Source organism: Sceloporus occidentalis, unplaced genomic scaffold (assembly GCF_023333645.1).
Source record: "Sceloporus occidentalis isolate IW3139 unplaced genomic scaffold, rSceOcc1.0.p SCAF_48, whole genome shotgun sequence".
Classification (NCBI taxonomy): domain Eukaryota; kingdom Metazoa; phylum Chordata; class Lepidosauria; order Squamata; family Phrynosomatidae; genus Sceloporus; species Sceloporus occidentalis.
In genome coordinates this window covers 512,472-538,221 of record NW_028317028.1, presented here as the reverse complement: position 1 = coordinate 538,221, position 25,750 = coordinate 512,472, and the positions used below count along the sequence as shown (strand labels likewise).

Genomic DNA, 25,750 nt, shown 5'->3' with positions numbered 1-25,750 from the left:
GCACGGATACCAACATGTTTCTAAGAGGTACTAAAAGAGGCCCAACCAAAAAACTACATATGTTTTCATGGGAAGTATTGTTTGCTGAAATATGAACATTCCCAACATAATCTTTTTTAGAGCTCAGTAATTACTACTTCCTTTCTGCTTTTATGTGACGTGGTCTGATTACTTATTAACCATATCCCAACCTGCTGCGTCCAAGCAGGTTAAAAAAAACTTCATCATTGTCTTAACCTCTGCTTTGACTGCTCCTTGCCGATGAATTCTGAGGTTATGGATCCTCCTTAGTTTTGCCCTCTTGGTCTATGCACTGTACAGGAGGATTACCTCTTGTGCGGTATGATACCACAGCAACTGTAAGATGAACTTCGTCAGGATACATCTCAGGGGAGGAGCTGATTGAGTAGTAACGGGGTTGTAGAAGGGGTAGTTGTGTAAGCAGCAGTGATGAGGGCATCTGTATTGAGGGAAACTCCTGCAGAGCCTCAACAATAGTTGGGTTCTTGTACCACTTCCACTGCTCATACTCCTGCAAGCCCTAAATCACCAGAAAACAAATATTATCAAAATTAAAATGTCAATCACATGTTATCATGCCATATGCTGTCTTAACTGTAATATCCATTACATTTTACAAATGGTTTCATGAAGTTAGTATGTAAATATTAGGATGTTGTTGTCTCACCTTACTCAGGATCTCCAGCTGTGTTTTCTCCTTATCGTTGGTAGCAAGGGATGCAAACTGCTGCATGAGTATCGGAGTAGGTGGGGTTGTTATATCTAGGAAGTACTTAAAGGCTTGGAAGATGGTGCAGGGTGGGATCCGCTCCTCTTCTGTCCAGTTACTAATTACACCTGTTTGGTATATGTGGTACACATTATTGAATGCATGTATATTTTTGTATGCAGTAAGCGACGAAATTTATAAATTACACAAGTGCCAGCTCTAGTGGCATTGATACTGTCCTAAAATTAGTATTATTCAATTATTATTTTTTCTTAAAAATCATAATTCAACAGTGCTTTTGTCATCAGTGATATTTTGCTCAACTTAACATTGAACACGAACAAGCATAACTTGTGTTATGTACCACATATGAATTTTATGTGAAATAAACACTTTATACCTAAAGCAGTATTTCTTTCTTCCAGCATCTCCACCCTCACTAACTGATTGACAGGAGGTGCGTCTTCCAGTCGTTCAATTAAGGCATTAACCAGATCCTCATGATTGCCAGGGAATATCCCCAAATGGTCTCCTGGTCTATACTTCAGCTGTTGGTGTCCATTGGTGTGAAGCCGGAGGAAAATGGTGGACCGACTACAGAATAAAAAATATTTACTGTAGACAAACTCTGCTAACTCTCCTAAAGTTAAAGGTAAATTGATATTTTATTGACTTCTTAATGATATATTTTATCACTGGGTGTTTATCAAAAACAAAAGAAGATGTTTTTGTACTTTTTATTTTCTATTTTATTATGATTTATTGTTTGAAATGGTGCTATCATATTCTGGGTAAACAGGACATAACAATTTGATTTAAGAAACAAGAGGTAAAATGAGTTTACAATCTAAGGTAAGGGTAAAATATTACACAAGAGGCAAAAATGCAACTGTAGTTAAAAAAAAATTGTTGGACATAAGTATTTTTGTGAAGCAGGAGTAGAAAAGGGACTAAAAAAGGTGATCTAAAGGTAAAGAGGATGAAGGAAGTTAACATGTCAGTTCATAGGGATCCCTAAACAAGTGGCTCTTGAGAGATGTTTCTGAAGAATCGAAGGCAGGAGGAAAGGCAGAGAAGCTGGAGAGGGCATTCCAGACGATGGGGGCTGCCCTTGAGAAGTCTTGTAAGCGTGCATGAGAACTAGAAATCAGAGTTGATGACAAACATCATTGGACTGAGTAGGAAAGTTTTTGAAGATGAATGAGGCGTTAAGTAGGGGAACCACTATTAAGAGCTTTTAAAGTAGGGATTTTTAAATGAACCCTGAAGCATACAGGTGACCAGTGAAGAGGCTGACAGAGGGGAGAGGTGTTAGTAAAGCAACAGCTAAGGAAGATAAGACATCAGGATTTATGATGGATTGTAAAGGGCAAAGAGGGGTAAGAAGGAGACCAGCTAAGATAATATATGTAACTGTGTAACAGCAATAACACTGGAAACGGTTAGAACAACAATAAACATTTGAGAGCTTTAGAATAGAAGGGATAAAACAGTCCAAAATCTGTGAGTTCAGCAGAAATGCTGGAAGACAATTATTTAATTAAATTGTTGTTTAAACTCAATAAGAGATTGTTCTGGGACAGTTTGGGCAGATAATTTTATGTAAACTTTTACCAAAACAAATGTTGGGCAAATCTTGGGATAATTTGCAAACTGACAGTAAAATTGTTACCAAACTGCTATACCCGGATTTTGGGCTTTGCAAGTTCTGTCGACACAACATACGCGCTCCATATACTTTCTTTTTGTGAATACTGTACAGAGCTGTTGAAATAGAAACATATTTTAAGTATAATAATAACAATAATAATACAATACATGATAACAGATGGTCGGCAATACACTCATATTTAGGAAAGACCCAAAGAACATGGTGGAACATGTCCCCAAATGTAGTTGCGTAGAAAGTTCATGCAAGGAAAATAAAAAGCACAAAGACATTTTCCTAAAGTCATTCCTATTCCTATTATCCCATAACCCTTGTTGATCCAATACCTTGTGTGAGTTCTGGTGCCTCAGCCACAAAACTAATTCGATATTTGCTCCTCTTCCAGCTGCGGTCATTAGTGATCAGTGAGTTGTTGGCTTTCTCAATATTCACATCATCCCCTACACAAAATACGTCACATGCAGCCTGTGCAGTAATAAAAACCACAAATCCTTTCAGTTTTCCATGCCACAAACCAACAATCAATACATACTACTGCTGAAAAGGAATAAACTAAACTATTTATTCTGACTGTAAAGCTGTATTAAGAGACACACCACGCTGTCTGTCTAGCTTGTCCCACTAGAAGCATATCAGGAATAAGATCTTCATTTATTGTTATCTCACATTGTCTACCTGTCCTATTGTTTTCAATGTGAATGTATGAAAATCGTGATGATGCTTCTAAAAGTAATACTCAACCTTAAATACTTTCTTGGCCCAGGTTCTAAAAGATTCTTCTTGCCCACAAAGTTCATCACCTTCCCCCATTTTCATTATCCGTTCCCCTCCCAGCTCTTCTAGCAGAGTATCGGCAGCTCGAGCAAAGGCACAGAAGTGGGGATAAGCTCTTGATCCAAGTCCAAAGACTGAAAACCTAAAGCAGAACAAGGCAAAAGCACAAAATATTGTATTTCAGTCCTTGCAGATTAACACTATGTCTGTTTGTTCATGTATCTGTAGCCTCTCGAAATAAGAAAGTATATTAAAGTACTTTTTGCACATTGGGGCAGGTGATATCATACCCTGTGGGCCGGCAACAGGGGCAAATGCATATGGGGAAATTCTGAAGACCCCCCATACATTTGCAATGGGGACCACTGAGCTATCATCTGCATTAAAATGCTGGAGTGTCCCTTTAAATATATATATAAGGATTGGCCTAGAATAATGACAAGGCCAATAATACAAGTAGGACCAAGTGGTTTATGTATATCAAATATTATTCCTTCCGGCTGGAAAAATAAAATAACTTGTATCCACGGCTTTGTGTATGTATATCCATCTAATATAGCTCCTTATCTGTCTTTTCCTTGGAAGCTGCAAAATGATACATAATGATTCAAAAACACTTCAAAGGACAAAGTCCTTTATCCATTACCCTTACCTTACATTAGCCAAAGGGCCTGCACTCCCAAAATTATCTCTCGGTCCTGTCTCATCACCAGACAATTTCCGAGCCTCACCAGAAGAGGAAACACTGTTGAAACGAACCTTGTAGCTCCTGAAAACAAACATTGATGACAGTGATAGTGAAAAATGGAATGCCCCAGGAAATTGAAATGGTTGCACCACTTTAAAATAAAAAATTCTCTTTTGCAGTTAAGTTGATGTTAAATCTTTGGGTTACATTGTGTTTATCCTCGGAGACATAGTCATTGCCTTTGTTACAGGCTACTGTTACCAGTCCTGTAGCTTTTTCCAAAATTTAGATATATTTTGAAGTTTATGTCATAGGTAAAAGATGATGATGACCTTTGTGTTACCAGTATCAGGGTGTGTGCATGTACTGACAGGTACGAAACATACTCTGAAAGTTTACATTTATATATAATAATGTGTAAACTTACGTCCGCTCCTCCAGATTAGAATTGGGATGTATCATCTCCATCATAGCACAGCCAAATTTCTGCAGTAAAAAGTAAATACGTTTTAACCTCTATCACATCATACTATGGTGGACCAGCTCGCTTATAATGAAACGAGTAGAAAGAAAGCTGCCTTTGGTGGAGGTTTGGTGAGTATAATCAAAAGTGCAACTAGAGACATGGGTTCCTTGCACGTAGTGCGGTATCATTTTGTACAGAATGCTGGTACTGACTCAGTATGCAATGAAACGAAATATGAGATAATTTGTATAAACAGATTGGTGTTGGAAGTGATAGAAGCAGAGCAGATAGTCCCTCTGATATCATGTAGTACTGCCAGTCCATCTGTCCATTTATGTAGATGCTGCTGCTTCTGTAAACATTCAAGTCTGTCACATACAAAACACCAACAAATGAGATTGATTGGTAATATTTGCTACCACGTTCCTAAAGATTTCAATGTTTCACACTTTTACTATTTGAATTTGCGGTGCAACTTTATGAACTAGTACTGAATATATGTCATTTACATAATGCAGTATGTTGAACTGTGCCCGCTGGGGCAGTATCAATACCAGTCATTATCTGCTTGTTTTGAATATATTTGACGAATCCAAGTGGTTATCTCTGCCAAGGCAAATGTTTTCATGAATTATAAACATACTAGGTATCTTTTAGTTACCTGGTATGTTTATGGACATGTTAAAACACTGTGGATACATTATGAAATTAATGAATCCCAAATACAAAAGTATGTCTTCCTGAGCCCTTGGGTATCTGGTAATACCAATCAGAGGTTAAACGAATTCTAGTATCCAGAGCTGGATTTACTTGCAAACCTATACACATTACTTCTTCCTGGGCCCCTTTCATTTGGTCCAAAAATGTCAGCGTTACCTTCAGTACAGACCTCTACCCTTGTTTATTCATAAATTGCTATAGTTTTCTGTTTTTCCATCTTCTAGAATTTTATTTTTTTTTGGAAACTACAATGACCTTTGCACTCTCCTACCATTTTTTGTTTGGCTTTCTTTCATACCTCCCCATTTTCAGGTGGGTCACCATTTCCAAAGGTGCTTGTCACCACCAAGACAAGTGTTTCATGTTCCAGGTGAACAATGTCGTACTCTTCCATGGACATGGCCTACAGAAAAAAAAGTGGAAAGTTAATGCTCTAAAGTGTCTTTGCTTCATCAAATATTCTTTTATCTTGTGCTAGTATTATATCTGAAAAAAAACAGGTCTGAATTAAGCCATGTCATATTACAATTTGTATAGAAAAAACGAGTATTAGCCTTTGGTATTACTTCAGGGCTGGTTGTGCTTGGTGAACCACATAATGTGTTATACTATATTTTTCTTAGAAAACATTGACTTTGTTAACTTAGTAATGAACCACCAAGGCCATATTGTCTTCAGAGGTCCAAAGATTCTGTCAAATTAAAGGTATTCAATTTTGTATACATTTTATTATATGTTAGGTGTAGGCTGGTTAAATTAATGATGGACAGCGTAACTGCTTACCTTTGCATCAAAAGCATGTTTAAAGATTTCACACAATGTTTTTGCGTAGGCTTCTGATTTTCCTGTCTCAGTGGCATACAGAATTGTTGCTTTCACTCTTTTCGCCATGGCTTGTCCCATTAACTTAGCTGAAAACTTTACAGCCCTACAGAGAAAATATATAACATAAGCACCAGCTAGTATCTTGCTTGTCAAACCCCTTATAACCATTAAGACAACCTTTGCCTTTGTGGGAGTTATGGTGGGAATGAAACTTTGTAATGCCCCTGTTGTAAAAGACACAAAAGTGTGGTACTTACTTGGCCAGTTTTTTAAATCCAATGGCTCTTTTCTTAGTTGGTGTTCCGTTAACACCTTTCCATATGTGAGTATTCCAAGGATCAGGCTAATAATGTTACATAAAAATATAGTTAATATGAAACAGTATGCATAAATGCTTTTATAGGTCACGTTGAGACATTTATGTCGCATTATCCATTGGGCCATGACAACAATAACAGATATAAGCATTATCTCTAGTTTTTTTTATTGTGTTCAGTATTTTTAAGAAGCAATAGATTTTAGATTCCAAGGTCACCCTAAGGGACATGTTCTCCATATCCACAAACTATTGGCTTTAGTCCTTATTGCTCTCCTTGCTGAAAAGACGTATCCCATTAATCTTCATGAAGCTGCATTTTCCTCAAGAGGTTGAATAACAGAGGCATCAGTTCCCTTGGCTCTCATCAAGACTCCTTCAATGAAGATTAACGGTGGAGTTCTCTTTGCAGTAAATTACAACTAAGTTATATTTTGATCATGCCTTTTATTTGTGTTGCTCTTTCTTTGATGGGAAGCCATTATTAAAACATAATTTGTTGTTTAGTGGCTTTAAAGGTGCAGTCATGGTATTTTTTATTTTAGTGTCTTTCAGTATTACATTTTAGACCATTTTTCCCTTTTGCTATTTCTTAGGCTTATTCTCTAGTGTCTACATCCCTCTCTTTTTCTGTCATTGGTCCCTCAGCCTGTCTGACATTTACCATTGTGGTCTGTCCCAGGAACCACTCATTCGGCAAGTAAATTAACCCTTAGTTGGAAACCTGCCTGCAAACCCAACTAACAAGATGCTTTGCTTTTTACCGAACCAGCAAAGCAAACACGATTTGCTTCACTGATTTCAGCTGATCTCAGATATAAAGTATCTTCTAATATATCACATAAAAATAAATGTATGTGTCTTTTTCTGATAAAAATTTAAATATGGTGTTCTGAAGACTGAAATACTAGAAAAATTCCCAGCTGTTTTGTAATTCTAGCTAAAGTCGGTTAGGCTATTAAGAAAAGAGTTGCGTAGTAAGCCATTTAAAGAACCTATAAGAATAAAAAAAACTGTTGTGTATTGTAGATTTGTTTCATTGACTTCTATGCATGAATTTATTACAGTAACTACTGCATTTAAGAATGTGTTGCCTAAATTGAATGAAAGTCAACTGTGCCAGCTGTAAAGTCAAGTCGCATGGAATTAGTTCAACCTACAGAATTTGTTAATACCAAAAACGATTTAACCAACTTAGGCAAAATTATGGAAATCTGTTTAGCTTTTAAAGGGCTAGTACTTAAGATATGAGATACTTGAAACCCCTTATGGCTGTTATATAAATGCTAAAGCTATAAATATGAACATTTTGTGAACAGTGCTTATAACAGTCAATACTATCATCTTTCTGTCTGTGTATGGAGTCGTAAGACAAACGTTGCTCATTTTGACACAAACCAAAGCAGTATCGTGTCTGAAGAAAAATGTCTTTGAGAAGCTGTAGTCGCATTATAGGAAAAGATAATTAATACCTGATATTCAAAGGATGGGGTGAGCCGATAATTGAGCATCTCCTGGTGAAATACAGGAGTGATGCTTCCAGACATTGGCGGTACAATCCAAACCCAATCAGCTGGACAGCCACCTCGACAACGGTACTCATTTTCCATGTGCTTGATAAATGACTCGGTTGCTGAGTGATGGTCGACAATTGTTACTTTATCACTCTGAAACAAAACAACAAAACAGAACTACTTAACACACAGAACAATGTAGTCTTGTTGACCAAAATAATGGTTCCATTAAAGGAATACAGGGTGCGTTCTAGTGTAGTTCTTTCATTTTCTTAAATCTTCCTCCAAAAATCCAATCCCACTGAATGATTTAGCATGTGTTTTTACTATCAAATGCATATGAAATGTCAAATCTCATCTGCCATTTCTCTGAACAATTTAGCTTTTTAAAGAAATAACCCCACAGTGAATACATATCACTTACCAAGTTTACAAGTATTTTTTTTTCTTTCCTAAAAACTACAAAAATAGACATGGATAGGTTGTTTCCATAGAAACTGAAAAGGCTTCTTAAACATTTATGTACTGTTTTAATGTGATTCAACCTGCATATTAAAGGATAAAATGACAAATCTGCACATTTGCTTTACATAGTAGAAAGTAACATTAATTGTGTGTTGGAGTGGAAGTGTACTTTAAAACAATTTAGAAAATGCCTGTAAGAAACTTACACTAAAAATCAAAATCAGCCAATATAGCTAAAAATTGTATTTATTTTCACAAGTAAAGGCAATATCATTTTAAAATAACTCCCTGCTTCCTATCTTTTTATTCACTTTCTATCCATGGCAACTTTTATGACATAAACCCCTTTTTTTGAGGCCAAAAGTCCATTGGACACTGTTTAGCACATAGGTAATATTCCTTCAATAACAATTATGTCTTATCTTTTTTGTGTTTAGATTCCATCAAATGTAAATAACGTCTTATAAAGTAAAACCTAAAAACGCAAATTATAAAATAAATTAATACAAATGACACTTCTAAGATAACGAAACACACCCTAAAATAAAATGCATAGGTTGTTTTGTCGGTGTGACCGACAACTGTGACATAAATCCTCAGCGATACTGCAGAAAGAAGATACACAGCCTTGACATTCCATTTCAGAAAGCAGCACACATGGTAAATCATTTTGAAAAATGCTGTGTCTGTGTTTACAAAGTAGAACTTTGATATCAGTCATTTTGGGGCACCAGAAGCCATCATACAAACTACCGTACTTAGATTAATTTCAAGTAACTTTGTAGCTACTTTTCTGTTAAAATAATACTGTGAAATGTTTTTGTGCAAGCAGTCTCCTGTATTTGAACCATGGGACCTGGTGACTTTTCTGTATATTAAACCACCCAACATGCCTCATTTTCTTAGATTCCTTAATTTATGTTCTTAATGCTCAACCTACGTTTCCTTTTTCTGCCAGGTCAGATACCCCTTATAAACACTAGATGTTACTATTTAAGCAAATTAAGCAGCTGCTTAGGTTCCTCTTTGACCTAAGGGCTTCTTCAGAAGATGTGAAAGGATGAGACTTAGAGTTTGCATAAAGTTTTTTTAAACACACTTGTGATCATACGTAATGGGTTCCTTAGTTCATGTAATGTAAATTATGCTTTTCATTACATGTATTAGAGATGGACCCCCTACTTTTTGTTACGGGTCTATATAAAAAAAAAACAGAGGCGCCCTTGATGAACATACCTGAAAACTGTAAAGAACTGCTATGTTGATCTCCACCAGTGCTTGGTCTTTCCACAGTGAAGACATTTTCCTTGTGTCAAGGTTCATTCGGTTGGCCACTTCCTGGAGAAAGATAATATTAATAACACAATGATCGCACATGTGATATCTGCGTTATATAGGGAGTGTCTGAGGATGGTTGACATTCTAGTAGAACAGCAATTTCAAAGACCCTAAAACGATATGCTTGAGTTGACCATGTCACTGTTTTGTAGACAAACTTTGTAAGTATGGTTTTGTGACTAGTGTGCAATAAAATATAAAAAAATATAAAGTATGGGGGTATGTTTGAAATGTGATTCTGGTTCAAAGTTTGAACATTGCTCCAAACTGGCACATTACCTTATTATTTCCATGATTGAAATTAAAAAATTTGGACCAGGATCACTTTTCCATATGTAATGTTAACTGACAACATTTAAAAAAACTGTATATCAGGTATAGAATCTTGCAAGAAAATACATCTAGACTGCATTGTGAATGTAGATGAAACCTTAATCTTCATATTGTCATTTTAAGGCTGTTTTTAGCTATGCATGAAGTTGGTTCCATAGGATTATTAAACTGTACATCCTTTAGGCACAGTTAACTATTCCTGCCAAAAGGTGGAGCTCTTTACCAGGCCACAGTACCTCCAGTATGTTATAGCGAGAGTTGTCACAATAATCTCGGACCCCGATTTCAGTGCCCATGTACCATCCACTAAATGGGCACGCACTGAACTCTAGACCTCCAATCTCAAGCAGCAAGTTGGATACAGCCGGCAAACCATACCATTTCAAACCCAAGTCCTTAAACCATTCAAATCTGGAAACAAAACAGAAGGTAGGAGAGCATAGCTTCAAATATGATTGATTAAAAACAATATCATTACTGTTTTAGCAAAAAACAATAATTTATGAGTACATTATGATTTCTACAAGACATTACCAATTATTCAATTAACAAGTGAAGACCTGAGGGTCAGTGATAATAACCGGAGTACAAATTAATCAGACAAAGGTTTACTGGAACCTTCCCCAAAGAGTATGCCAACTAATATTGTGAGTGGGTGACTTTTTTATAATAGTGTACACCACTTGGGACTTGGGGATCCCTTCGAACATTCTTCCTATCCATAGCACTGTACTGTGCAACTGTACTGTCAATAAATAAATGTGAACTAACCACATAATTCTCTCTATGAACACTTTAATAGAAACATTGAATTTGACAACCAACAAGAAACAGTCCCTCACTGTTTTAGCCTCTACCCTCTCTGTAAAGTAGTAATGTGGCCCTGTATTTACATTACTGTCTAAAACAGATCAATTTAAGCCACTTTTTGTTTGAAATCTGGACCAATGAAAATGGCAAAACTTCCAGCTCAAACTTTGAAAATGCTAACCATATTCTAGAACGGTACAGATATGTGGGTCTTACTTTGGATGCCTGATCTGGACTTCCATGATGAGTTCTGGAGGAATCTCAAACAGTTCAGGGTCATTGCCATCTGCTTGAAGTACTAGGGGAAGGACATCAAAGCGGCCATGTGGAGCTTTCCAGCCTTGCTGAATGCAGATCTGTAGGTAAACATTTGCTTTGAATGGACCTTTATATATAGAAATATTTCTTGTAGCGCTGCAGAGATACTATAAGCATGTTTTTCTATATTGGAAATCCTAAACTAAAGTTGTTTTGTTATCTACACATGGCGTTACCTCGGTCAGCTCTACATTAGCAGGGTCTCCAAGCACAGAGCCATCGGGCTGCTTATATCCAGCATAACGAATAAGCTGAGCATTCCAGATCCTGAAGTCACGTTTCCCATCTGTCCTCTGCGGAAAAATAGTGATCGCTGATCTGTAACAAAAAAAAACGTGTTGCCACCAGTGTTATTATTTCTCTACTTAAAACATAGCAATTTATAAAACTGTACAATGGAGTTAAAATAGTCCCATAAGAACCAGCAGGGTGTATAGAAAACAATTTTGAAAGACATTTTCCTAAATACTCCTGACACATCCATTATGGTAGAAGTGGCTCATTGTAGAGTCTCAATTTCCTAGGGACCTCAGGCAGTCTCTAGGGAATAGAATTTCCCTATGGACCAATCTAAGGATTGAACTATATATATATATATATATATATATATATATATACAAGAAGCACAATGTGAAGGGATACATTTCAAACTGAGGCTTGGCATAATTGCTGCTCATTTGTGTGGCATACATTGCTATGGGAACTGAATTCCAAAATGTGAACTGGAGAATTTAACCCGTCAATTTTTGTTCATCATTCATATCCCAATATTTTGTATATTCTGTATGAATTACCTGAGGTTGCCTTTGTTGGTGGCATATTTGATGTGGTTGCAGATGTAATTGTACATTCCATGCGCGGTGGTGCAGTCCCGAGCATCAAAGACCTATAACAGGAGAAACACCAGGTTAATATCTTCTGTTAGCAAGAGAAGTGAATCTTTTTAGTCTTCTACATATCACATTATTGTATATATGGGCCAAGGTGCACCCAATGCAAGGTTATTGGTAACCAAATTAATATGAACGGCATTAGTGCACAATATTATAATCTATTATGATGCAGAATAATCTTTTTTTGCCTGTAAATCAGAAATGGGGTCTTAAATCATTTCTTTAAAATTCAGATTTTTGATATATTTTTATAACTTTTATGACACCAGTTTGACTCGAATACAGAAGGAGAGATACACAGAATGATTCATCACTGTCAGGTCACACATCCAAACAAGAAGCCATGGAACAGTTTATCTTTCAATAACCGCTACCAAATCTTCATAACACTGCAGCTCAAGAGCCACTATGAGGTCATACATTTAAAGCAAGAGATTCATAAATGTATTTTATTAACAGAAAAATAGCTGGAAACAATCATATTAACTGGTAAAATGCTAACATGCTGACAGGTCATTGGACATTGACAAGAGAATGAGCTAACCCTGATTTAGATTAATTGAATTTTATGACTAACGTGAAGGCAGATACATGAAAGCAGGATTTGAAACACAGAAAACATTTGCAGTCTAGAAGAATAATTCCCAGGCTTTTATGTGACAATATAAGGAAAATATATCTATTTTGGAATCCTACCAAATTACACTTGTGCAAATGACAACAAATTTCGATTTGGACACAATTCGGAGGGCTTTTTCCATTTGCAAATGATATATGTTGTCACTCATGCTGTATTGTTTTCTCTTACACTTATGCTCACTCTCTCATTCTCTCTTACACTCTCATTTGCTCTCTCTCAATGTCTCTCTCCAATGACCATTTCCTTGTACTTGCCTCCTTTTCTGTTGCTCCAATTCTTATCTTGCCTCTTCTTGTTCTTCTTCCCAAGTATCAGCTCTGTTATCCAGGTACTTCTGCAAAAGGGGGCTGAGCCTCTATGCACACCTTCTCCCCATTAGAGGAACGGGGAAGAGGCTGTCGCTTTATCCTTTTGTGGAATTACTCCAAGAGGGCAGAATATTGCAGATGGATTCACAAGAAAAAGAGGTCCAGAGACACATCTCTTTCTCTGCTAATCTGCGTGCAATATTCTGGCATCTTGGAGTACTTCGCAGAAGTACCTGGATGACGGAGCTGATACTGGGAAGAAGTGGACAAAGAAAGAAGACCAAGAAGAGGAAAGAGAGAGTGGAGCTGTTGACAAGGATAAGGACACGGAAGATGTCAGCAGAGAATGTAAGCAGACACTGAGAGAGCATGAGGGAGAGTGAGCGAAGGTGTAAATCCAACAACCTGTCAGCATGTTAGCTTTTGAAATTAAAATATGTACGAATCCGAATGCACAAGTCTGATGTATACATTTAGATTAGAATTTAATTTCTTAAATATACAGTGAGAGAACAGCATACCCTTCCTTATATAATGAAGTTTATGCATAAAAAGTAATTAGTAAGCAAAGTTAGAAAAGCCTTTCCATTGATTGATTTTCCAATAAGACCACTCTTCAAACTTTGCACAAAAATCATTTTAAAAACAAATTTACACCAATGGCTGTTAAAATCACTGCCTTCTGTAAGTTGACATGTTGAGCTGATGGCCTTAATTGTAGATACATCATTGTGCAGGACCAGGTACCTCTGCCCATGGCAGTAGTAAGCAAATTCTGGGCTATTTGGCAGATATGAAGTTTCTCTCGATTTGACACAGTGAATCTCATGTTGCTTCCACACAGGGCCGGCCCTGCCATGGAGCAGAGTGGTGCAATTGCCCCAGGCGGCACTTTGCCGCCCCAAGGGCCTTTTTTTTTTGAAGCGGAGGAGAGAGAGGGCGCCGAGTGGATTTTCGCTTATCAAGTTGTCAGTACGCGCTCGGCGCCCCTCTCTCTCCTCTGCGAGCCCTCTAGCTCGGTGCCGGCTTGTAATGCTGAGCACCAGAATATGATGTCATTTCTGGAGCTCAGCAGTGAAGCAGGGAGACTCTCGCCGCAGGACTGCTGGAAGGTAAGTGAAGTACAAAGGTGGGGAGATAGGGTAGATAATAGGGAGGGAGGAGGGTAGATAATAGGGAGGGAGGAGGGTAGATAATGAGAAGGTAGGGAGAGGAAGGGTAGATAATGAGCAGTGGCGTCGGCAGGGGGGTGGCATTTCAAACTTCGCCCCAGGCGGCACTATGTCTTGGGCCGACCCTGCTTTCACAGTACTATGAATCCACACTTGTCCAAGCATGGACTAGAAAATACTACCTCCTGTGTCTTGCATAAGGAATAGTTAATTATTCAGTTCCATTACTGAGAACAAACTGGAAAAATCCTAACCTGCAGTTTGGACCATTGGATCCGGCCCACACAGCGAGCTGCATTCCGCCAAGCATGCTTTGCTCCGTATATCAGCTCTGTGTCTCGTAACTGGTAGGTATCGGTTTCTTCGATTTCCTTTTTGACTTCCTCCAGCCTCTCCACATGAGCTTTAGAGCCAAATCTTAAAGAAGACAGGTACAAATGAAATGTATAGCTATAATCGCAGAAAGATTTGGGCACCAAAATGCAACTTTTTAACACTCCCTGAGTCCCATCAATGACAGGTGGCTTGCATTGTTCTTGTCCATGAGCTACTAAAATAAGCATTATAATGAATGTGACTTGTAATAGTACAATTTACCTTTTAATAGAAGAATAATATTGGTCAATGAAGTCCTTAGCAAGAGGCAGAAGCTGTTCCTTCGTTCTAATGTCTTCTGGTTTGCGCACATACTGTGGGGGGGTCATGACAGCTCCCATACATAACTGCTCTGTACAAGGTGTTGGCTAAACAACAGAAATTTCAAACGTTAGTTAGGCACAAGTTATACTCCTTTAACGTAATCACTAGAACACAGAACGTACCATGGAAGCCTTGAAGTGCAGTGTATCATGCAGCGTGGAGTTGGTTTCCCAGTTCCGAACTTTCAGATAACGAGGACACTTGGAAGGGCTTTCATTGACCTGGCCCTTTCCAGGGGAATGTCTACCCGAAGCTGAAACCTAAAAGATAGTATAATTAAATAGCAGAACCAGTAGGAGAACTTTAAGGAAGCCACCAAAAAATAAAAATAATCATGGTATAAAACAATAACTGGAAAATACATAATTATTATTTATAAAATGGCATAGGTTTTGTAGCTTTATGCTAGTGTTATAAGCAAAGTAAAAGACAAACATTGCATGAAGCAATCTCTTTAAAAGAGGAACGATCACTACCACTATCTGAAAGACAGTTATCACTTGTATGATATTTAATATTCTAATTTAACTTACTGAAATTTATATTTTCCATCCTACACCCACTACGCACACCACCATGGAAATGTGCATTTATTTCCCATTATACCCCAGTAAAGATTGCATTGGAATCCTACTGCCAGCATAAGTAGGAAGTCATAACACACCTTTTTATACATATTGTGACCCCCGTATCGTATAGCAGAAGAAATATGAAGTTACACTGTAAAGCTGCTATCATCATTGATGCTAAAGTAGGTGGTCGTTTTTATAATAATAATTAAATAAAAGGTATGCTCTATTGAGGTAGAGAAATTTGACCAGAAACAGAGATTTTATGAAATGTGACAGATTCTACTTAAGTAATCAGAAGACTAATTATGATAGGGAATTTACAAGCCACAGCAGCCTGAAGGGTTTCTGGTTTCGAAAGCAGACCCTTACGAAAAATTACTGCAGTTTTTTCTGAAGTAATACTGCAGTTTTTTGGACATGAAAAAACTGCAATACTGCACTTTTACTGCAGTATTACTGCACATTTACTGCACTTTTACTGCAGTATTACTGCACATTTACTGCACTTTTTTTTTATACTGCAAACCTACAGTTGTACTTCAAAGTACTGTAGCTTTATTGCATTTGTACTTCCGTACAAAAATAACTGCAGTACAACTGCAGTACAGTGAAGTACAAATGCAGTAAAAGTGCAGTAAATGTGAAGTAATACTGCAGTAAAAGTGCAGTATTGCAGTTTTTTCATGTCCAAAAAACTGCAGTATTACTTCAGAAAAACTGCAGTATTTTTTTTGTAAGGGGATAATAATCAATAAATAAAAGCACAAAAAATCCTCCATTATTTCCGTGATGTTGATGAAAATGTTTACATGACAGAGCACGGATGTAAAGCGTTGACACTGAAACAATACAAAGTACATTTTTGTTAGTTTTGGGATCCTACAATGTGAATGAAGAAATACTGTATTTATAGTGGTAAAATATTGAGTTGGGAATGTTTTATTATCATTCGCATCAAAACAAGAAAACCGCTGTGCCACTGTCAAAAGTACACCTACGATGTATTACATAAATCTTGTTAAAACTGGTCCTAGTTATGTTATTGTCTTTTTGTCTAGCTATCTAACATATATCTACAAAGACAGATCTAGACAAACATGGGATTTTCTCCGGGTTTGGTACCTACAAAGCTTCCCAAATACTGGGAGTATGGCTAGGTAGGGGGAGAGAGATTGCTGCAAGTAGGGGCAGAGCTAGCCCCGGTTAGAATTTAAAGGGGGGAGACAGTACGCAAAAGTGGATGGAGAATATCTGGGAGTAGGCAGAACTAAATGCTGCTCATCATCCCTAGAGATTGAAGTTACTGGCCCGGAGAGCCTGGGAAGGAGCTCTTCAATTGCAGGTATGGAGAACATTTTATAACAATATTTAGAACCGATCATAACTGTAACAGGAGTTTGAATGCTAAAGACAGAGCAGGTGAGTTAACTTTTTAATGCCCTGACCACTCCTGGCTTGGAAAATAAGTGTTCCTGTAACTGTTACAGGTCACCGTTGGAGTACTTACATTAGGGGAGAAGTCTTAATTCAGATTTATTTATTTTTTGCCATAGTAGGTTTTTTGGTGCCAACAATGGAAAAATCTTATTTTAAAGGGTACTTTAATGGATAAACACAATAGTACATCATTCTTTTCTGGCTTTAGTTGGTGGGATAACATGCATACAATAGTATTAAACCCAATTATATCTAAAACTCACAAATTACAGAAAAATAGTTCAGGTGAACATACTGTATAGATGACCACCATGGATAAATGGCATACATGTTTAAACACTGCCAGGTGATTTAAACTGTTCCCACAAAGTTGGAAACATAGCATTGCCCAAAATGTCTTGGTATGTCCCCTTCAGTATACCAAAGCATTTTGGACAATCCTATGCTTCCAACTTTGTGGTTGGATGAGTTTGGAGTGGAAGAAATTGACTGACCCGCAGAAAGCTCTGACCTCAATCCCATCGTCCATCGTGTCTGACCTCACAAATGTTCTACTGGATGAATGGGGAGAATTCCCACAGAAACACCCCAAAATATTGTGGAAAGCCTTCTCAGAAGAGTGGAAACTGTTAATAGCTGCAAGGGGGGGCAACTACATATTACTATGCATTTAGAATGCAATGTTATAAAAGTTCCTGTTGGTGTAATACCCAGGTGTCCCAATACTTTTGTCCATATAGTGTATATAGTGTAAGAAGCGCTGCTTAAATTGTTGGCATTATACAAAAAAAAACAATAATAGCAATCATAATAATAATAATTCTATATATATTATTACATAATATATTATTATTCTAGTATTTTCAGAAATCTGAGGGTTTTTTTAGATGGTGTGAAAGAATGCTACAGAGCATCCCTTTGAGAACAAAGATGACATCTGTTTTTCACTTTGCCATTTTTACAGCTTCACTTGACCTAATCCTGACCAGTGAGACAAGCATTTACAGTGACCTCCCTGCAATAAGGATTATTGATAGACTAGCACGTTACAGAGTTAATGTAACTGGCCTTGAGGCTCTGCTGGGAGAGAGGATTTCTAATACCTAAAAAAGGATGATTTATTTCAGGCGAAATACCGTAAAACTGTCCCTAAGGGAGAGTTTGTTTTACACTGGACAGGGATAATTGGTTCAAAATATGCTCTGGAGAATTATTCAGACCTAGGTGTTAGTAGACAAGACAGCAGCTAGTGGCATAGTGCTACAGCAGCAAAGACAGATAAGACCAAACTGGATATCACAGATACAATTGTCCCTTGCCATAGAGGTCTCCATTTAAGTTAATTATGTACACAGATAAATTACCAAATATGGCAAGACGAATGTTCAGAGGCAACTCTAATTACGAATGACAATAATTATTTTTATATGACATTTTTACATGTGTGGCTTCAGAAGAGAAACCGAAAAATCACGTTTGTATTATACCATTAAGCAGATGGTTCTGACATTATATAGATTTGTTATAATACCTTCTTTTGTTTATAAATGATTCCAAATAATGATAGTTTGCCTGCTAAATGAATGTATTAGCTACCACATAGTAGGTCCTGGATGCACAGTGTTATCTTCAAAGTCAGTTTACTGGTGTCAGTGTCTTTTACTCTGCCTGTCCTCCCCCTTGCTGGTTGCACACACAGGTTACAAAGTCTGTTCTCCTTTTGAGACATGATATGGTCCCAGAACAAGGTCCTCTGGCATACAGGGCAGCTCCTTTGATTTAAGGACTGTTCCGGGCAATATGGACATGTGGTCAGTGGTCACCATAAAAATGGGTTAATGATTTAGGGATTTGTGGTAAGACAACATCTACAAAGTTACAGCTGATCAATTCCTAGTCACCAATCAAAGGCTAACACAAGCCAATCTCTGTTTAAAGCAGATGTTTCATGGCAATCATACGAGTGACATATATTTGTCATGTAAGCATTTTGCTACTTAAAGTGGTACCGTTTGAGAAGGAATATAGAGAACACGTCTCTGTATGCAGTTTCCACTTTCCAAATATATAGCATGCAAAAAAAAGCAGGGGGGTGGTCATAGCAGAGATTATAGGAATTCTGGTCTCTGGGAGATGTGTAATTCACAATGGATCAGCACCCGTGATGGAAGGGAAATCCAGCATTTATGTCAGAAATTTAAATTAAAAGCAGATTAATGTTGGGGCCGAAGGGCAGGCGTTCAGTAAAAGGGATTACCACGGGACATGGAGTTTAGTGAGAATTGAGAAAGGGACAGAGACTCCAAGAACGTTAGGGGAATACCATAATCTGTTTGTTTTGAGAGTAGGGATACATTTAACAGGAAATCCCGGTCACCTCTAGTATGTCACACACACACACACATATATATATGTTATTACATCTGATGTGACAGTGAATTAAGAGTCCAGTAACTGGCACACTTGCATGAATGTTCAAATTTGTACATCCACTGTAAATGCATAAAACAATACAATAATAAACTGCAGTTCCCTGTTCACTACGCAGAATAGAAAACATACTTTATTATCAGAAGAGCCCTGACTATACTGGACAATCCTGATTTCATTTCATCTCTGCCATCCTGCGTAGAGCAGTATATTTACAACAGGACAAGCTGGCCAGAGTTTTTTTGATTATACTTTTCAAGAATGATAGCTTTCCACCAAGCTGATTGCAAGGATACAACAGATCAAGTCTGACAATAAACAAGCAGTTAGCCCTCTCGACGCAGGATGGGTACAGGGTTAACGTAAACTGCTCTGACAGCTTCTCTGATCCAAGCTTTTTAGGGAAGGTCATCTCAAATGTAGTACATTTCCTCAAAATCCATCTCTGGTAAAGGCAAAATGGAAAAACTATTTGAGGACATTTAGGAGAATGAGTTATTCTTTTTGAACCTTACTTTTAAAGTGATGAACAGTCTGCATAGAATAACATGGACCATTCAGAATTTTCAACACTTAGTTAGGCTACCCTTTTAAGACCTTAAAAGTTCTAGAGTTTAATACTCCATGTTAACGTGTGCTTTATAAATTAATCCTGTAGATGGTTGAAGAAATTCATCTAATTTTCCTACCAGCTCAGACTCCAGGTATGGGTTATTCAAAACCACCGGCATGTTGTTGTTGTTCTTCCACAGATCACTTAGGACTTGATCATTTTCCCCTCCTGTTGGTTTCTGAGATTTACTGAAAATAGAAGAACATGTCAAGTTCAGTATCTATAGCATGGTCATTTCCTGAGTATTTATGGATCCACTCTACTAACTCTTTATACTTAAAACATGTACAAAAACTCATCCCATAGAAATAACTATTTATTTATGAAATCTGAACTCAACAAAGAAAACTCACAGCCTTCTATTGTTGTCCTTACATAAATACTTATAATTCAGTTGGTTTCTTTGTGAGTATTATTGTGTTTCATGTTAAAATATGTGAAGGTGTACAGTGGTACAAAAAAGGTATAAGGACACCCAGAAGTTAACAGTATAGTTAGTGTACACAATAATATGCTATACGGGGAATTAACCGCTTTATGGAGACTGAGTGATTCATAGCTGATGATCTGCCACAAGACAGAAGGGAAATCCTGCATTTATATCACAAATAATGTGTCGAAAGCAGATTACCGTTGGGACAGCACAGCAGGTGCTTACAGAGAAGGATTTAAAAGGAAGTATAATTTTCAAATACTAATACATTTTTCAAATAACTGATTTAATACATTAGCCTTGTAATGCAGTCAGGGTTTGCTTTCATCTCCTCCGTTCAGCTACTATCTATTTATTCTTTAGGACAAATGACATGGCACATTCACTGTATGGGGTTTTTGTATAGAAGAACATGCAGTCAAAATTTCTAATCTGAAAGCACCATTTATAATTAGGGTTGTTGGATTACAGGGAACAGTTAACATGAGCGCGAACATATGTCCCACAACCACCCACAAATCTACCAGGGATTCTTGTTGCTACTATAATGTTGGTACACATCTAACTGTAAAGACCACGTGCATATGGTTATCAACACTGACAGTACTTGATACTCTAAAGTCAACATAGTAACCATTGATGTGAGATTTTTTTTTTTTAATTATATGCTACTGACAATTAAAATAAGCTATAGATGCAAATGTACTGCTCTGTGGAATATGATGTTACTATATCCATCATTGTATAATAGAATTATTAGTACGGTATTATGATTATTATACACGCATTAATGGTATTTGTTATTAAGTACACTACTTAATACAGAAGAGCAAATGAAGCATTACATTCTGACTGATGAACAGTTAGCTGTACTTTCATTTTTTTGGTGCAGACAAGCTCTCTAAGCATCAAAAAAGGAAACCGTATTGGTAACTGACATCTGATCATCCCAATCTCTTTGAGAAAGACATGAGCTCTCGATGCACTGACATACGGTTAGTAGACACCTCTATTCGATGTGTGTGATCTTCCAAGTTCAAACACAGTTTCTGTTTTGGAGAACTAGCCGGCCTGCGCTGAGTATGTGGACAGCATGATGACGGACGGGGCAACCCTGCCCCAAACCAGTTTTAAATGTAGCACTAGCAACAGAAGCGAAATTGTCAATCTTACTGAAAACCAATTTTTAGGCAAGATCATGTTTACTAGCAAATATCTGTATAGCGGGGGAAAAGGCTTTTCAGTACTCACCTGTATTAATATTTACATGACAAGTGTCACCGAATGGACATGGGAGCTAATGAACAGAGTTCATTAAAATTAAAAAATGTTATATTGTCATTTTTCAATAAAGATATTAACTTACTACCCATGCAACGTATGGAGATAATATTGCAGCATATGAAAAGAATTATAATATGTATGTATGTAAAGAATGAACCCGAATTAAGAGCTGTGTAATTGAATACGATTCAGTACTTGTACTAATACTGAATCACCCTTGTGTGACAACAGATTAGAAAAGCACATTAGGCTTTAAAGGGAAACCCTAGCATATCTTAATGAAATATGTAAACACCAATCCAGCAGGTTTAGTAAAAAGGAAACAGAACTGCATTTAATCACAAGTAGTAATAATAAATACTAATGAATCACAGTGTGTATTCAAGATGCACTAAGCAATCCGATAAAAATAAGTTTGATTCTTCCGCAGACCTGTATATTAATATCATAAGATTATCATAAGATTATTTTTATTCGTAAACCCACCGTCTCTTTACAAATCACAACTAGTTCTCCTCCAACCAATAATTACATAGGGGCTTTATTCCCCGAAGGGAGAGTTCACATGCAATGTAAACATTTCATTGTATTTACTATTAACCCTTGAGCATCCATTAAATGAAGTAACACGTATCTGCATAATAAGCACACCTATGCATGCATCAAGCAGGGTCACGCACACGCCATATAGAATATACCTCTCAGGTAAACCCATAATAATTTATATTGATCAGCAACATAAAATGTTATTTAATCAACTCACAAAGTAGCAACTAAACTCTGTTCCTGTATAGTTTAGCCTTGTATCATACACTCATTTTTGGAATTCAGTTGCTAAATATTTCTTACACCCTAATCCCAGATAGCACTGGTTATCCTGTATAGTATAACTACAGTAAGTGTATACAAATCTATATTATAATGTATTATAGAAGTTATTAAATCATGTGATGAAGCTGATGAGAAGGCAAAGAAGTCAAATATATCCCTATATATTTAATGTATATGAACAGCTGTTTATTTAGCATCCGATTATCCTGTTATAATCAGAAGCTGTTCTAACTGGGGGGGGGGGGGATACCACGGTCTGCAATGTATATCAATCTACATTAATAATAACATATTAAGAGAGAGCAGAGGGATTTGAGTGTCTTTGTGTTAGCCTTGTAATGCGACTTAGCTGGGACTTGAGATATCAGCCTTGTCTTGGCTGTTGGTCAGATGCTGTGAACCATTAGCAAGCTCCTCCAGGGGATGAAAGTTGACTTAATTGGAAGTAATATTCATCACAGAAGGGTATTTACAGATCGTTGTTAGGAAGTGGTAGAACAGAGAGTATGATCTGTGCATTTCATGCTTCGTTACATTAATTCACGACAAGGTTGGCATTCTATTTATTTCTATTGATTGACACTCGTGTAGAGCTCTGATTAGGTTTTTACCAGTGAATTGAAAGCCAGATCTAGAGGCACATTAATCTCTTTAGAAAAATTCACTGTATGTATATTCTTAGCAAACAATTAGCAGTTAAATCCAGACCTTTTACAACAGTGCAGTTAAAAACCTGCAGTTTGGGAACTGAAAACCATGGAAAACAGAGCTGACACTGCAATTTTCTGGCTGTGAATACATAAGAACCTGTGCATAATATATTCAATCACTATTGTGTCTAGTAGTTATATACTCAATATGTTGCTTGTATAAGGATCTGGAGTCTTTTCTTTTATAATTCCATACACTAAATAAATCCATGTACCTGACTAAAGCAACCAATATATATGTACTGAAATATATATAACATTTCATATGAATTACTTTATATGTATGCCATTGGAAAATGGGAAAATATATGTTCTCAGGATCTTTATAATTTCTAAGTTACATTTGACAGCAGATAAGAAGCTCCAACAGTTTTTCCTGATTTGAAGACTCAGATCTTAATCAGTCCATGGTCCTGTTTTTGATTAAGGATTTGCCAGTTTAAGCCATATGCCTATTCCGTGCGTGTTTAAATTCCCTCGCTATATTAGCCTCTACCATATCTCTCTCTTTCTTTCTCTCCTCCAAGCTATACATTTGAAATCCCTTAGGCTTTCCAGATAATTTATATATATTCTGCAAGCCATTTACTATTTCAGTAGCCTTCCTCTGAACGTGGGTTGCCAGCGTGGTACCCCTATTTTTGTGTGCCTTAGTCCTCAAGGAAACCAAATGCATTATTCCCATCAGTGATTACAATATGTAGTTTTCTTGGTGTCTTTGGCATCTACTATATATATGTGTGTCCAGAAAACAAGGCTGGTCATTTGCACGTGTGCCCATAGAAGCAAAAACAGAATACATGCCTATGTATTAACAATATAAATGTGTATATATGTGTGTGTATATATGTATGTGTGTATATATATATATATATATATATATATATATATATATATATAGTTTTAATTAAAATCTTGTAGAAATGTGCGGTTAAGTTTCTTTCAAATGCTTTTTTCTGAATTTATCTGTGTGGTATCTGTCTCCTTGGACAGGAAAATGGTAGACATTCTGCTTCTTTGGACTATAATGCTATTTTTTTTTTAATCTCTGACCTAGTTACTTGTTTGTTCTTGATTTCTAAGGTGGTAAACATTTGCTTGAAGGCCTACTGCACTATTGTACAGATTGATTTCTATGCTCTACATTCACAGCATAACATCTTGTTTAGTTGACAGAGCCCCTTTATAATTCACCAATGTATGTGCTGTAAGGCCATGATAAAATGGTAAACTTGGGAAAAATATTTAAAACAATGGATTTATAGAAACCGTTGAGTTGCTTTTGTTAACCAATGTAAATGGATTCTTCACTACAGCACACAAATTAATCTTAAAACTGAGGGCCAAGGAATTTCAGCTCCCTCTATAGCTACTCCTCGCTTATTACCAATGCATTCTGCCAGTTCATTGAATGCAGAGATTCGAGAGAGGATAAGGAATTACTGCCAACATCATATGCCAATAAAGCAAATCCTAACAACTGCTAATCTTTCTCCTTGAGGTGCCTCTTGAGGACATGCTGTAAACCTGTACGCTTCACATGTTTCATAACTAATCCCTGTGACAAAGTCATCTAATAATTATTATGGTGCTTGCTTCATGATTTCTACTTTTTTCTATATCAAATGCATAGTTTATCTTGTGGTTTTTTTTAATCAGACAATTTACCTGTCAGCTTGACATTCTGCATCCTTATGTTCTATTGGTTGACAACCATCTCCATTTAGCTCTTTTCTTGCATTCTGTAGGAGGTTCACCACTGGCTCTATCTCTTTCAGGATATCATTGCTTTCTGCTCCACTGTTAAGACAAGGATTGATGCTGATATCATCACCCTTGGCTCCGTCAAGTCCATTTAAGTGTAGAAGCTGGTGAACTTCCTGCCAGGAAGAGCCAGCTGAACTTGTGGCACTGTCCACCATGTTATGTTGATCTTTACTGTACATGCTCTGACTTGAGAGATCAGATGACTTGGATTTAGGGCACAGAGGCCTGGTCACCCTAATAGTCTTAGGTGTACCATCTCCAGTGAAAGTGGTCTCTAAATGGGTTGTGAATCCCTCAGGACCTCTAAGGATGAGAACCACAAAGGTCTCCGAAGGAATACGCCGCAGGATCTCCAAAGCAGTTTCATAGCTAGAATCAACAAGTGGCCTGTCATTCACTGCCAAAATAATGTCTCCTACCTGTACCAGGCCACTTTGCTCAGCTGCACCACCACGAATTATATCAGAGATAATCACAGGGGGTTTGTTTCTTCTTTGTTTAACAAGGAACCCCAGACCACCAACTTTACGTTTGTAGAGCCTTACAGAGATGACGTTTGGTTGCAGCTGTTTTACGCTGAATTCAAACTCCTCCATGGCAATGCTCTTTGCAGTCTGTGAGGAACCAGAGAATTTTCAGAATTGTATGAAGGCTTAATCAATTTTCTTGTCCAAAAGTAGCAAGAAGCTGTGTTTTGTTTCTTGAAACTGATTCCTTCAGTGTCTAATGAGTTCAGGTTCAAATTTATAGATCAGTCCTGAATCTCAGGTGAACTTACAGTAGCTTGCTCTATCTCATGCTTTCCTCCAATTTTCAGTTACCTTGCTGTGCAACTAGGCTGTATAAGGAGGACCGAAACCTATGTTTCCCAAGTGAGACTAAATCCAAACAACTTTGGTGTCCCTTTGTATCTTAATATTTCCTCACTTCTTATAAATCCTTGAGTTCAGGTGTTCAGTTTGCTTCTAGAATTTTTGTATCTGGCGGAGAGAAAA

General features: G+C 37.2%; 1 protein-coding gene across 1 annotated transcript in view; it reads right to left on the bottom strand.

Moving 5' to 3' along the window:
• LOC149289050 (nitric oxide synthase 1-like) overlaps window positions 1-25,351 on the bottom strand; it is a 31,621-nt gene extending 6,270 nt beyond the window's left edge. The window contains exons 1-22 of the mRNA XM_089491112.1: window positions 24,657-25,351; window positions 19,807-19,918; window positions 14,801-14,938; window positions 14,577-14,722; window positions 14,234-14,396; window positions 11,761-11,852; window positions 11,143-11,284; window positions 10,865-11,004; window positions 10,075-10,249; window positions 9,404-9,505; window positions 7,661-7,855; window positions 6,130-6,215; window positions 5,831-5,975; window positions 5,346-5,450; window positions 4,289-4,347; window positions 3,826-3,942; window positions 3,141-3,315; window positions 2,726-2,864; window positions 2,416-2,494; window positions 1,131-1,324; window positions 689-858; window positions 331-541 (exon numbers count right to left, since the gene is read on the bottom strand). Of these exons, the coding sequence (XP_089347238.1) occupies window positions 331-541; window positions 689-858; window positions 1,131-1,324; window positions 2,416-2,494; window positions 2,726-2,864; window positions 3,141-3,315; window positions 3,826-3,942; window positions 4,289-4,347; window positions 5,346-5,450; window positions 5,831-5,975; window positions 6,130-6,215; window positions 7,661-7,855; window positions 9,404-9,505; window positions 10,075-10,249; window positions 10,865-11,004; window positions 11,143-11,284; window positions 11,761-11,852; window positions 14,234-14,396; window positions 14,577-14,722; window positions 14,801-14,938; window positions 19,807-19,918; window positions 24,657-25,351 (3,580 nt within the window). The remainder of the gene's footprint in view (window positions 1-330; window positions 542-688; window positions 859-1,130; window positions 1,325-2,415; window positions 2,495-2,725; window positions 2,865-3,140; window positions 3,316-3,825; window positions 3,943-4,288; window positions 4,348-5,345; window positions 5,451-5,830; window positions 5,976-6,129; window positions 6,216-7,660; window positions 7,856-9,403; window positions 9,506-10,074; window positions 10,250-10,864; window positions 11,005-11,142; window positions 11,285-11,760; window positions 11,853-14,233; window positions 14,397-14,576; window positions 14,723-14,800; window positions 14,939-19,806; window positions 19,919-24,656) is intronic.
• Window positions 25,352-25,750: the final 399 nt, after the last annotated feature.